At 44.9% G+C, this 14,596-nt stretch overlaps 1 protein-coding gene across 3 annotated transcripts in view; it reads right to left on the bottom strand.

Moving 5' to 3' along the window:
- NUP155 (nucleoporin 155) overlaps window positions 1–14,596 on the bottom strand; it is a 261,773-nt gene that overhangs the window by 208,126 nt on the left and 39,051 nt on the right. For all 3 annotated transcript variants that reach the window (XM_033932712.1, XM_033932698.1, XM_033932703.1), the window contains exons 7-9: window positions 12,497–12,602; window positions 7,591–7,664; window positions 7,106–7,197 (exon numbers count right to left, since the gene is read on the bottom strand). In XM_033932712.1, coding sequence (XP_033788603.1) covers window positions 7,106–7,197; window positions 7,591–7,664; window positions 12,497–12,602 — 272 coding nt within the window. The remainder of the gene's footprint in view (window positions 1–7,105; window positions 7,198–7,590; window positions 7,665–12,496; window positions 12,603–14,596) is intronic.

Raw genomic sequence — 14,596 nt, 5'->3', positions numbered from 1 at the left:
CTCTTGGAGAATAACCATAAAGATATGAAGGGGGACACCCCTGGAAAAAGACAAGGGGTTCAACCACCAGAGGAGACTGTGTTGGGCTGTTGCTGTCCAAGGGATCCGTTGATGGAGTGGATCCCTCTGTGGAGACCAGCAAGAAAGAAGCACCTCTTATAGGGGGTGCAGATGCGCTTTCGTCCACAAAGTACAACATCTATGGTTGCCATCATGAATCTCAGCACCTGCAGGTATTGCCATGCTGTCAGAATGGACGTGTTCTGAAAATCCCAAATCTGATAGAGAAGCTTCTCCTTGGGCGCCTCCAGAAGGAACACCTTGTTTAGTTTGGTGGCAAAACAGACTGCAAAATATTTCAAGTCCTGTGTCAGATTGAGATGACTCTTCCGATTTGAGATGACTCTTCCGAATGTTGATTACCCAGCTAAGGCTCTGTTAACAGCTGAACCACTTGCTGAGCTACCTGGTGGCCCTTTGATTCAAACTGGGCTCTGATGAGCCAGTCGTCCAGATATAGATGGGCTTGGATGCATAGGCGGTGCAGATGGGCTGCGACTACCACCATGACCTTGATGAAGGTTTGAGTCACAGTCGCTAGCCCGAAGGGCAGAGCCGCAAACTGGAAATGTTGTTCCAATACATGGAACAACAAAAATCTCCTATTCTCCAATAATATGGGAATATGAAGATAGGCCTCTGTCAGATCCAAAGAGCCTAGAAATTCCCCTGGTGTGACCGATGCAATCACCGACCTCATGGTTTCCATCCAGAATTGTGCGATTTGTATTATTATTATTATTATTATTCTTTATTCTTATATACCGCCATACCCAGTGAGTTCTAGGCGGTTTACATCAATTAGCAAATGATCTGCATTGAATAGCAGATTTACAACAAAATTAGAGGTAGGTTTACAAAATTAGAAGCAGATTTACAGGGCCAGATTTGTAGGGCCTCATCGACTGGTTTTAGATCCAGGATTAGTCTCCAGTCATTGGAGCATTTTTTGGGCATGACAAAATATATGGAGTATCTGCCGAAGCCCGAGTCTGCTTCCAGGACAGGTTCTGTGGCTCCTATGGCGAACAACCTCAGCACCTTTGCTCCGACTCTTACCACTTTTTTGGGTTTCCCCACTGGATAAACCAGAAACAGATCTTGGAGAGGACATTAGAACTCAAGCTTGTACCCTTTGCTCAGGATGTCCAAAACCCAGTGGTCTGTGGTGATCTCCAACCATTACTCAAAAAAGGCCGCAAGTCTTCCCTCGATACAATGAGAGTCGGCTGCTGGCCAGGCATCATAATTGCTTCTTTGTAGCTGAAGCAGTACGAGTACCCAAAGCTTGCGGGCATCATGCCACACCAAATCTTTTTCTAGCAGTCTGAATGGACCACTGGTCAGAGGAACTCCCAGAATATTGATGATAGTGCCTAGAGAAACAAAAAGGAACTCTGCCTCAATCCCCTAGAGGACCAGGTCTTCTGTCCGGTAAAGATTTCGGCTTACGGTTTTGCACACTAGCCATAAGATCATCTAGGCCCTTAACAAACAGCATCTGCCCTTTAAATGGCAGCTTACTCAAGGTTGCCTTGGATGAAGAATCACCAAACCACTGCCTAATCCACAGTATTCTATGTGCTGAGATAGAGTAAGCCGAGAGCTTACTCACCACTCTGAAAAAGGTCATACAGGGCATCACTCACATAATCCACTCCAGCGATTTAAAAAGGAAGATCCCTCTCCACAATAGTGTCAGGATCATGGCACAACTTAGAGTGACAAGTCCTGAAGACTAAGGATGCTGCTGCAGCCGTTTTCAGACCAGACACCGTAGAATCAAAAAGCCTTTTGAGCACAAAATCTATCCTGCAGTCCTGGGCATCCTTTAGCACCACACTTCCTTTACTGGGAAGGAATGTGCATTTTGGTAACCTGTGTCACCAGAGAATCTACCTTTGGTGAAGCAAAAAGCTGGTTGAACGTGGATACCATGAGATAGAACTTAGTCATTGCCTTAGCCACCTTTAGGGGCCCTTCCAGCACTTCCCAACGATCAGTAAGCATCCTGGTTATGTCTGGATGCTCAGGAAAACAGGAAGATTGTGGCTTTGTGCTGCTCATAATGCAGGACTGTGCTGTCAAAGCCTGAGAAGTCTAACTTTAACTTCTGGAGGGACTATGTAATCAACCCAATCAGCGCTGACAATTTGAAAAGCCTACATACAAGTGGGGTTGTTCTCAAGATCGGGAGTGTCCGAGATCCAGATCCTGCTGCCATGCGTCTGAAGAATGATCCCCCACTATAGAAGTGCCTGTCTGGGAGAGTAAAGGCATGAAAACAGAATCCTAATCATACAAATCATCTGTAGGTGGACTGTCCCCGGCTTCGCATTGTCTTGTCACTGGGGATCTTCTATCTTGGAAGGGAGGACACCCATCACAAGCAGGGCATCCGTGGAAAATCAGGGGCGGGAAACTGCGAGGTGACACCAGGAAATTCTTTTTCACTGAAAGGTGGTTGATCGCTGGAATAGTCTTCCACTGCAGGTGATTGAGGCCAGCAGGGTGCCTGATTTTAAGGCCAAATGGGATTGACACATGGGATCTATTCACAGGGCAAAGGTAGGGGAGGGTCATTAGGGTGGGCAGACTGGATGGGCTGTGGCCCTTATCTGCCGTCTATTTCTATGTTTCTATTCCAGGAGGGCAGGCTGCGCCTTTGTTGAACAAATAGGCTTATGTTCTTAATAAGGCAGCTCTATACCCTGATCCAAGCTATTAAATAGCATATTAACAAATTCAGGGGTAATCCCTTGCAGTTCCCATGTTTGTGGGATTTAAGTGCCGAATCGCAGCCAAGGTTCGCCAGGGACATACTTGTGCTTGTCTCAGGCTCTATTTTTCTGGGGCTTCTCTTGGATGGGCAGAGTCCCAGAATCCGCAAAGGGACAGGAAGGGTCGATACAGCGCCTCCTGTGCCTGCCTCCCATGCTGCACGGCATGTAGAACACGGATGCTCCTTAGACTGCCATCCACCGCAAATAGAAGTCAGAAAAGGGTTTCAAAACATCATGCCCAGGTTGGAGAGTTTTAATTAATGATCAATCTGCCCTATGGTTCTACAGTATGTATCCACCGCAAACAGAGCATGAATCCAAAGTATCCTGCCCTGAGGAGTCCATCCTAACTATTTTCTGTCAAAAACGAGGTGTTTTGAGGCATACAGAAGCTTTCTTAATCAGATCGGGAAATCCAAGATGGCAGTTGCGGCAGAAGTTTAGCACCAAAAACAGCCCAGGACAGGAAAACCTGAAAAATAAAAAAATAGATTTCAGAGGTGGGGGAACCTAGTACTATCCACCAAACCTCCCAAAACATGATTTTAACAACCCCCCTCCCCCACCCCCCAAAATCGATCTTACAGGATGTCAGCCCGTTATTCACTGTGCCATGCTGTGCTGGAAGCTGCAGAATAGAAGCTGATACAGCTTACAGAGAGATCCTCTGCCTCAACAAGCGTGGAAAATGGACGGCCATTTCTTCTGACAGCCTCTCAGGTCAGAACTCCCCAGCTGGAGACCTGGACCCTCACCGGACCTCGCACATAGAAACAGGGGGAATGCAGTCGGCTCCAATCCTGAATGAATCGCCACAAAGCCAAGCAGCCTGCGCTCGAGCCCACTAGTGGATAAACATGTGGCAAGCTAAGTTCTCAAAGAGGATGGTCCCCGAGCCTCCCAACCTATAAATGCAGGTTGTCCAAGTGGGTGCACTACAAAGCAGCCAACCCCTTGGAAGCAGACTCTGCACCGAAGAGTCTGCGATCTCCCACAGCCAGAGCTGTCCCCCAAAAGCAGCACGAAAGAAGTGATGAAATCAGCAGAAAAACACACACACAAAAAAAAAGAAACACGAGCCGAAAAGACAAGCTCCTACTGTCTCACCTGTAAGAAGACACACTGAGGAGCTGAGGGGCAGTCCAGAGATGAAAGAGGAGAAGAAAAAGTATACAAATAAAACTTTCTACAGAAATCTCATGAGAAGAGGTACACAAACCAAAGAGTCCAGGAATAAAGTGGGCTTGTACAAGAAATTTTCATCAAATGCACAATTTATTTATAACAAGCAAAAAAGAGACTCCTCACCTTGAAATGTAGATAGTACAACAGAAAGGCAAGGGAGGACCATCTGTTTGAATAAAGAATGTTTTTATTGGCTAATAGGACACCTCCTTTGCCTTTCTGCTGTACTAACACCATTTATTTATATACATTTTGCAATATTTACTGTTCGCTTATGAATATATTCATATATGTTTTTCATATGTATATTTACATGTAGATGTTGTGATGCAAGTAGTTCCTCACCAAAATATGACCATGTCAAGTCTCATCTAAGCCTTCTTTTATTTATAAGACTTGATCCGATGCTCTGGATTTGTAGGATATTTTATTTTTGTAGAAATCCATTGTACTGTTCTGTTTGTATATGAAGGCATACCCCTTTTTTGTTTTTATCTCTCTGTTTTTTTTGGTCCCCAGAAAATTTCACTTTACCAGTTTTTGCTCTTTTGAAAGTGAATCACAATACTGTGTCACTAAAATATTTTTTTAAAAAGGTGGTTTCCAGGTAATTAAAATCACTGTGTAGGTATGGAACCTCAAGTAAAATTAGAGTTTTTATATGTTGCTACACCAAAAGAGGACATAGTAGTACACGACTTTTGAAGAGCAAACTTGTGATGTCCTTCTCATTACCCATTAAAAGATCTCACAACTTTAAAAGTGGCTGATCTGATTTTAAATGAGTACCGTATTTTCTCGCATATAACGCGCGCATTATACATGGTTTTTACGTACTGCGCATACCCTTGCACGTTATACGCGTGAGCGCGTTGTACAAAATTTTTTTTACATAGTTCCCCCCTCCCCCCGACGTCCGATTCACCCCCACCCCCGCAGGATCGCTCGCACCCCCACCCCGAAGGACCGCTCGCACGCATTCCCACCCGCACCCCCACCCTGATGGACCGCTCGCACCCCCACAGCCTCCCGACCCCCCCCCATCATGTAGAAGCTCCTACCGGTATCCTGCTGCTTCTTCTTGGCGGTCCCGACACGATCGGGGCAAGAAGGAGCTCAAGCCCTCTTGCCCCAGCCAACCGCGGCACCCCCGACACGATCGGGGCAAACTCCCTTGTCCCCCCCCCCGACTCCCCGACACGATAGAGGCAAAAGGGAGCCCAAGCCCTCTTGCCCCGCCGACTCCCCAACTCCCCGACAATATCGGGCCAGGAGGGAGCCCAAGTCCTCCTGGCCCTGACGACTCCCCCCCACCCGCTAGTTGTTCGGGCCAGGAGGGAGCCCAAATCCTCCTGGCCACGGCGACCCCCTACCCCCACCCCGCACTACATTACGGGCAGGAGGGATCCCAGGCCCTCCTGCCCTCGACGCAAACCCCCCTCCCCCCAACGACCGCCCCCCCAAGAACCTCCGACCGCCCCCCCAGCCGACCCGCGACCTCCCTGGCCGACCCCCACGACACCCCCACCCCCCTTCCCCGTACCTTTGTGTAGTTGGCCGGACAGACGGGAGTCAAACTCGCCTGTCCAGCAGGCAGCCAACGACGGAATGAGGCTGGATTGGCCCATCCGTCCCAAAGCTCCGCCTACTGGTGGGGCCTAAGGTGCCTGGGCCAATCAGAATAGGCCCGGGAGCCTTAGGTCCCACCTGGGGGCGGGGCCTGAGGCACATGGGCCCAACCCGACCATGTGCCCAAGGCCCCGCCCCCAGGAGGGACCTAAGGCTCCCGGGCCTATTCTGATTGGCCCAGGCGCCTTAGGCCCCACCAGTAGGCGGAGCTTTGGGACGGATGGGCCAATCCGGCCTCATTCCGTCGTTGGCTGCCTGCCGGACAGGCGGGTTTGGCTCCCGTCTGTCCGGCCAACTACACAAAGGTACGGGGAAGGGGGGTGGGGGTGTCGTGGGGGTCGGCCAGGGGGGTCGCGGGTCGGCTGGGGGGGGCGGTCGGAGGTTCTTGGGGGGGGCGGTCGTTGAGGGGAGGGGGGTTTGCGTCTAGGGCAGGAGGGCCTGGGATCCCTCCTGCCCGTAATATAGTGCGGGGTGGGGGTAGGGGGTCGCCGTGGCCAGGAGGGTTTGGGCTCCCTCCTGGCCCGAACAACTAGGGGGGGGGGGTCGCCAGGGCCAGGAGGACTTGGGCTCCCTCCTAGCCCGATATTGTCGGGGAGTTGGGGAGTCGGCGGGGCAAGAGGGCTTGGGCTCCCTTTTGCCCTGATCGTGTCGGGGAGTCGGGGGAGCAAGAGGGCTTGAGCTCCCTCTTGCCCCGATCGTGTCGGGGGTGCCGCGGTTGGCTGGGGCAAGAGGGCTTGAGCTCCCTCTTGCCCCGATCGTGTCGGGGAGTCGAGACCGCCAAGAGGAAGCATCAGGACACCGGTAGGAGCTTCTACATGATGGGGGGTCGGGAGGCTATGGGGGTGCGAGCGGTCCTTCAGGGTGGGGGTGCGGGTGTGGGTGGGTGTGCGTGCGAGCGGTCCTTCGGGGTGGGGGGTGCGGGTGTGTGCGAGCGGTCCTTCGGGGTGGGGGTGCGAGCGGTCCTGCGGGGGGGGGGTGAATCGGACGTCGGGGGGGGCATCAGGCTTTCAGGGTGGGGACAGGACTTCAAGGGGGAGAGGAGAGTCGGGGCGGGCAGAAGGAGAGTCGGGGCGGGCGAAAGGAGAGTCGGGCAGCATGCGCGGTATACGGGTGTGCGCGGTATATAAAAATTTCTGTACATAAATTTGTGTTTTTCGCGTGCTATACCCGTGTGCGCGTTTTACATGGGTGCGCATTATCTACGTGAAAATACGGTAATCTGTTTAAGAATGGATTTCAGCCAGCAAGCAGATATGACCTAGAATTCACCAAGCAGCCTCATAAAGGCCACATAATCATAAAGAAGGGACCAAAAAAAGGTGGAGATGAGATAGATGTTGTTCATAGGCATATAAGCTTTCTGGGGCAAGGAAATGCCTACTGAATAGCTTGTCTTAAACTTGTATTTGGAAATGCTATCAAATAGATGAAAAAATCCAAAATATCACCTGGCAATGTTTCCTGCTGCTGAAACAATCAGATTCTGTGATACAGAGGCAATCCTGCACATTCCTTGACCATCTTGTCCCAAGTCAAATACCTAGAATTCAAAAACTCTGTTCAGTAGTTACTGCAATATGATATACTTGCTTGCACAACTTCTGAATGCACTGACAAGCTTACATCTTCTGCTCCTGAGCTGGTTGCTCATTAGAGAGAAGACTTGCATCCAAGATATATGAGCAGAGGAGGCAGACTGTCATTGCACCAGACCACTGTGAGCAGTCAGCGATGTAAGGTGAATTTCACCTGCAAGCTACAATTTGTCCTTGAAAAAAACCACATGGAGCTCATGAGATACTAAATTAGCCATCTCTAAGTTAGAATCTTAATAGAAAATAGAAACATGATGGTAGATAAAGGCCAAATGGCCCATCTAGTCTGCCCATCCGCAGTAACCATATAGAAACATGAAGACAATGAGAGAAAATACCTGTATCACTCCTTTCTCTGAGCGGGTATACAGAATATTCCAGGAGTTGTCAATTGCAATTTGAACTATAGGATCTGGAAAAAAAAAATTAGAAAAACCCAGAATTCATAGAGAACATACCAGAAGCCAGACGTTTCCAGCATGGGGCATACTGCAAAAGCAAACCAGTGAGGATGAAAGGAGCACCAAGTGCCCCATGTTGGACAAGATTCCTTTCAGCTCCAGGCTAGCTAGGAGTATAGGTAACTGATTCCCAAACCTGTCCTTCAGGGATCACACAGCCATTCAGGATTTCAGAATATTCACAATGAATATGCCTGAACCATGTTCAGATACAGTGAAGACAGTTCCAATGAATACGCAGCATATGCCTGAATGCACTATCTTGAAAACCTGAGTAGCTGGAGATACCGAAGGACAATGTTAAGAAAATTTTTTTGTCCAACATAAAATCTCGCATTCAGTTGCATTACCAAAAGCACTGCTGCTAAACTTTCAACATGCAAAAACATTTCATTAGAAATTGATGGCAAAAGGGAGCCTGAACATAAAAAAACAGAAGCTGAATTTCCTCTAAGACACATGAAAGTACTTCAGGGTCTACTCATTGATAAAAAGAACATCTAAAGCAGTGTACAATCTACTACTTTCAAATAGGTGAAAACACTAAACACACACCAAAGGATTTAAAACAGCAATGATATAGGAAGACAATAAAGAAATTACATGCTTGATTAAAGAACAGTAAACAATCACAAAAGAAAGGAAAAAGAAAAAGTTAGCTCAGCTGCTAATTCCAGGTGCATCTCCTCTTCCAGCCCCTACTCCTTTCCCCAATGACAAATTTATTGATGTATAAATCTGTTTATAAATATCTTTTGAAATTAAATTTAGAAAAATATCTCCAGCCTTAGATGTATGCACAGATTATTCCAATTGGTGGGTTCTACCCAGGGCTGAGGAGTTGGAGACAATTATGTGTACTTGGAGTCGGAGTCGATAAAAATGTACCGACTCCTGATAAATTTAAATTTAAACCACAATGATCCCCACTATCCCCTACACTGCTTCTCTAGGAACACATCTGGACAATCTAGGCATAACCACCTATAGTTATGCAGATGACATTACCATCCTCATCCCATATGATCAGCCTAAGCCCACCAAGACAAACACACTACATTGAACACTAGAAACAGTCACGACCTGGATGAAAGATCACAAACTTAAACTCAATCCAGACAAAACCAAATTCATCCTCCTTGAAAATGACAAAGTCCAATCCATAACCAATTTAGAACTCAACTCAATCAACTATCCCATCCAAACCACCATAAAACTACTTGGCATGACTATAGACAGATGCTGCACCATGCAACCGCAAATAAATAAAACAATACAGAAATCCTTTGCAATCATGAGAAATCTGAGACTAGTCCGGAAATTCTTTGAAAGAACACAATTCCAGCTTATAGTACAATCCCTAATTCTAGGACTGCTGGACTACTGCAACATCCTCTTCCTTCCATGCCCAGCTACTATGACTAGACAACTTCAAACAATCCAAAATACAGCTTTGAGACTCATCTACTCATTGAGAAAACATGACCATATCACAAAAGCCTACATCAACTTACATTGGCTACCAATCCAAGAAAGAATACAATTTAAATTCTAATGCATGTTATTTAAAACCTTAAACGGAGACAGCCCATCCTACCTGAACAACCGCCTCATCTAAGCATCCACTACCAGACACAGAAAAACGCACTCCCCATTCATACCTCCCTCGATCAAAGAAGTAAAACGATCAAAACTACACGACGGCCTCCTAGCCACTCAAGCCGCAAGACTGGACAACCAAATCTCCATCCTTCTGATGACCACCCCAGACTACAAGACATTCAGAAAAGACATAAAAACAATACATTTCAAGAAATTCCTGAAGCAGCCATAACATCACGTACTCTTAATAACTCTAGAATTGATAATTGATCCACTCTTTACTTCACTAGTAACAACTATTGTGCTTCCATTGTTACCCCCTTTTAATTCTTTTGTAAGCCGCCTTACCCTTAACAACCCGAGAAATGTTAAAAGATCTACTACTTACCTCTCTATTCAATCAATAGTTCTCCCATTGTAACCCCCATTTTATTAATCTTTTGTAAGCCGCCTTGAACAGCAAGGTAATGGCGGAATAGAAATCCCTAATGTAATGTAATAATTAAAAAATACAGCACATTCAAATGTGCACATTCAAATGTCCCATTTCACAAACAATAGTCATAATTAAGTGCATATTTGTAATTCTTCTTTTTTTTTTAACATATTTTTATTGAAAGTGAAAAAGGTCACAACCAGACAGAATACAAATTCTACATCAGAAATGCAAAAATGTCCAAATACAAGAGATAGGCAACAAGAGCTGCAATCCCATTAACTGAACCCAGCCGGGATCTCAAAGGTACAAGAGAGCAAAAAGAAGCAGGTCTTGGCTCGGCTAGGGGAGCTCAAAAGGACAAGTAGGTGCAATATAGCAATACATCAAGAACAGTGGCCTTCTACCATTTTGAAATAAGTGTCCCCAAAAAGAACCATCCATCACTTGCCACCACACACAACTGCATCCACTCCATATAACAGAACACACATACCCCCCCCAGACACACCAGAACTCCCCCCTCCCCCATGGTACCAAGGAGAGTACTGGCTCAGCTGAGAACTAGTAGCTGGCTGAGAAGAAGGAGGAGGAGGCTACCCCCATAGCCACTCAGGATGACACCAATTCCTGCAGGCTCTCCCACAGTCTGACGTAATGCTGCTTAGCCAAATACGAGGACCCGGCATAAGACCGAATCTCAAACTGGGCCAACTCCCAAAGTCTACTCCTCCACTGATGCACCGGAGGTGAATCCTCCGACATCCAGTAAGTCAAGATCAGTTTCTTAACAAGTAGGATAACGTTATAAAAGAGACGGCACAGGGGAATGGTAAAGCCCTGATCCTGGAGGGAGGTCTGCAAACCCAGCAGGAGGAACTCATAGTCTCACTCAACGGTACAGTGCACAGCGCTCTCCCCCCATGAGCAGATCCTCATAGCATTGCTGTCGACACAAACACCAATCCTGCCTATCAATCTAGACTTCACTCAATCCAAAAGGCCACCCTGAAGCCAGCTCTTTCTTACTTCTACCAGAAAAACAGCAAGACAGGGTGAAGAAGCCACTATCTACCCCCCCCCCCCGTTCTATAGCAGACCTCCAAAGCGACGCTATCAGATCCAGCACGGAACCAGCCACAACAGGCCCAACGTCCTTTCTTTCCTCAAAAGGTCAACCTACCACCTTATGCGCATTTACATCACATAGGAATTTAAACATCTCTTATCATATCTCCCCTCTCTTGCCTTTCCTCCAAAGTATACAGACTGTCCCATACACCTTATAACAAAGATCATGCATCATTTTAATAGCTTTCCTCTGGACCGACTCCATCCTTTTTATATCTTTTTGAAGGTGCAGCCTCCAGAATGGTATACAATATTCTAAATGAGGTCTCACCAAAGTCTTATACAGAGGCATCAATATCTCCTTTTCCTTACTGGTCATACCTCTCCCTATGCACCCTAGCGTCATCACCTTTTCAACCTGTTTGGCCACATTAAGAACATTACATCCAATCATATCCAAGCCCAACTCTTCTGTCATGCACATAAGTTCTTCACCTTCTAAACTGTACCGCTCCCTCGGGATTTTGCAGCCCAAATGCATGACCTTGCATTTTTTTAGCATTAAATTTTACCAAATTTCAGATCATTCTTCAAGCTTTGCCAGATCTTTCTTCATGTTATTCACACCATCCTGGGTATCTATAGTCTATTGCAGATTTTGGTGTCAACCGCAAAGAGGCAAATCTTACCCGACAGCCTTCAGCAATATTGTTTATAAAAATGTTAAAAAGAACAGGCCCAAGAACAGAACCTTGAGGCACACCACTGGTAACATCCCTTTCTTCAGCATGATCTCCATTGATCATTACCCTCTGTCATCTTCCATTCAACTAGTTCTTGACCCAGCCCGTCACTTTGGGACCCATCCCAAGGGCACTCAGTTTATTTATTAGACGAATGTTCATCGACCACATGCTATTGACTCTACATGTTTTTTTTCCTTCATGTATAAAGGCAGTCATGACCCTAAATGAGTGTTTCACAACCCCACTTGTGGTCACAACCCAGAGTTTGCAAAATGCTGCATTATAGACATCTAACATTAATGTAACCTGTTACTTTTCTTTTTTTTGTCTGGAATTCAATCTTCATTGAATTTTATTTTTTTTTTAATTAGAAGCAGGAAGGTTAAACAGCATAACATGGAACATGATAAATTAAACATTATACCAACATATCACATTTACTTCCCCACCCCAGGACTGCATCCCCCTCCCCGACCAATTCACAAAATGGAATTTCAAAAGGGATGACCGTGTTGTTTCTTCACCACAATCACCTCCATGTTCCCCTCTAAGTGGAGTGTGTGAGCAATTGCTCAAACATTTTACATAGTCTTTACATGGTTGCTGACAAAAATACTGGCCCAACTTTTAAACAAAATTAAATTATAAAAAATTAATAAAACAAATTAAATCAATAACTTTATGTGTGATGTTTTTTGTGCTATATACAGAAATTAATTGCTAATAACAAAACTGTTGGTTTTTAGAACTTGCAGACACCCAGCCACCCCTCAGAGGGAGCATTGTTCACCTCCTTAAAAGAATAGAGGCCTGTAACAAATTCTCAAATATCATTTGCTGCTGGATGATACCTGAAGTATTTATGTCTGCATTTATTTATTTAAAAAAAAACACACACTTTTTAAATAAATAAATACTTTTCACTTACCATCCTCAGAGAAGGTGAACTGAAGTACAGAAGGAATGAGGAATGAGAGGGCACTCTTTGAGTGATTGATCTTCCTGCAACGTTGGCTAAACCAGCCTGCTTCAGCCTGCAAGGAAAAATACCCATCTGTTCACTTCACAAGAGCATAATTGTGTTTACGACAAAATGAGCCTAAAATATTATAAGGATAGTAAATTATGGGCGATATTGAAAGGATTTGGACTCCAAGTGGCCAAAGGTATAATTCCATTCACTATAGTTTTTAAAAAATGATATGGATAGTACTGGACAAAAAGACTGGTTTATTTATTTGGATTTATTAACCACCTTCATTAAGAGATTCACCCAAGGCAATATACAGCAAGTACAATTGAACTTAAAACTTAACATTTTGTTAACAATAGAAAAGCCAAATATAAACAAATACAATAAGTGAGGTAAACCACCACAGAAAGAACTAAGCTAATAATCAAGTGAGGTGTAGTGATGGACTTGTGCAGAAGCTTTGTGATATCTTGTAGAGTTCAAATTCCTTCAGAATCCAGTAAGGATTGCTACTGTTGAGTAAACAATGTGTAGGCTTTTATTGCTAAGAAATCAATATATTGGTTGAGAGGCATTCTATTTATGTATTTGATTCTTTTTTGTTATGTTTTTATCAACATTGTAACCGGCCTAGAATGGATTGGATTGTGTGGGCTAGAAATTTTTTAAATAAAAAAATAAATAAGATCAGAGGAAAATGACAGATGCAATTGCAATTTCAACTCAGTTTTATGGGAATCTCCACAGGGCAAACACAAAGAGACTCAAAACAAGACTGTGTTTTAGCTATTGAAGCCTGCATTAGGGGTCTTACAAGCTATATAAATAACAGGTATATGTGAAAAAAAACCCTTTACAAAAGCAACAGTATGTCAAAAAAAGAGACAGAGACAGAGGAAAGATGTGTAAATATATATTAAAAAAACAATAATGTGATCCAAAAATAATTTATGAATTGCATCAATAGGTGCTATACATAGATGTGCCCTCAAGCTAAAACAAATGAATGATGATGTATATATATATATATTTATTTTTTTAAAAGCAGTCAGCAGGCACAGAAGACATTTTCAGATCCATTTGATTATTTGTTAAGGTTCCCAAGATGAGGGAAGACTAGTCCCATTGGCAGGGACTACTTGGAACCTGTGCCAGCTTCCCAAGGGTCCTGAGAGCAGAAACGCTAAAAGCATAATATACACTCCAAACAGCAGTAGCCCATGCACTACTACCTGCCAAGTTGGCAACTAAGGCCAGATGCTGTAGGAGTCAGATTGATTTTAAAAAAAAATAAATCAATCAATTGAAACAAATCCAGTTGCACCAGTCAAACCTGCATCTGTTGAGGTGGAGAAAATATACTACTGGCTCCAGGCTGCACCTGCTATTGTACTGGTGATATCACCAGAATTTGTGTATCCATTTCTCTACCTCCAGCCACTTGGGGAATTCAACTCACTTGTGTGAACTGGTCTATCTGGATGCACCCAACTACCTGTAGTCATAATTCTAACACCATAGTGTATAATTCCTTTGGTGTGAAACTGCTAGCAGTGTGTGGATATGGGAGGGGCATGGGCAAATAAGTGATATGTCCAGCACTTACACGCTAAGATTATAAAACACTGTCAGTTACATGTATAATTGACAACAGTAAGGCATAAGTGCTTGGCTACAATTAGGTGCTAAAATGTGGACTTACACTAGTATGTATATTCTAACTGGCTGTTCACCAGCAGAGTGTTCCAGTCGGATGGGGCCACACAGCAAAATAATGTGAAATCCTTTGAGGGAAAAAAAAGTGGAAAGAGGAGGTCAAAGACCCAACCAGAACGTATGCAGGTAAGGCTAGACTCAAATAGGTCACTGGTCTTTGACCTAAGGGTCTGCTGCATGAGCGGACTGCTGGGCACAATGGACTACTGGTCTGACCCAGCAGCGGCAATTTTTATGTTCTGGAGTACTGCCAGAAGTTAAGAAACCCATACAGAAAATGTCATGTTTCAGATCACTGCTACTGAAGACACTAACTTTTAAATAAAAAGGTTTAATTTG

This window comes from Geotrypetes seraphini, chromosome 1 (assembly GCF_902459505.1).
Source record: "Geotrypetes seraphini chromosome 1, aGeoSer1.1, whole genome shotgun sequence".
Lineage (NCBI taxonomy): Eukaryota > Metazoa > Chordata > Amphibia > Gymnophiona > Dermophiidae > Geotrypetes > Geotrypetes seraphini.
Note: the sequence above shows the minus strand (reverse complement) of the source record. Positions and strands in the feature narration are given on the sequence as shown.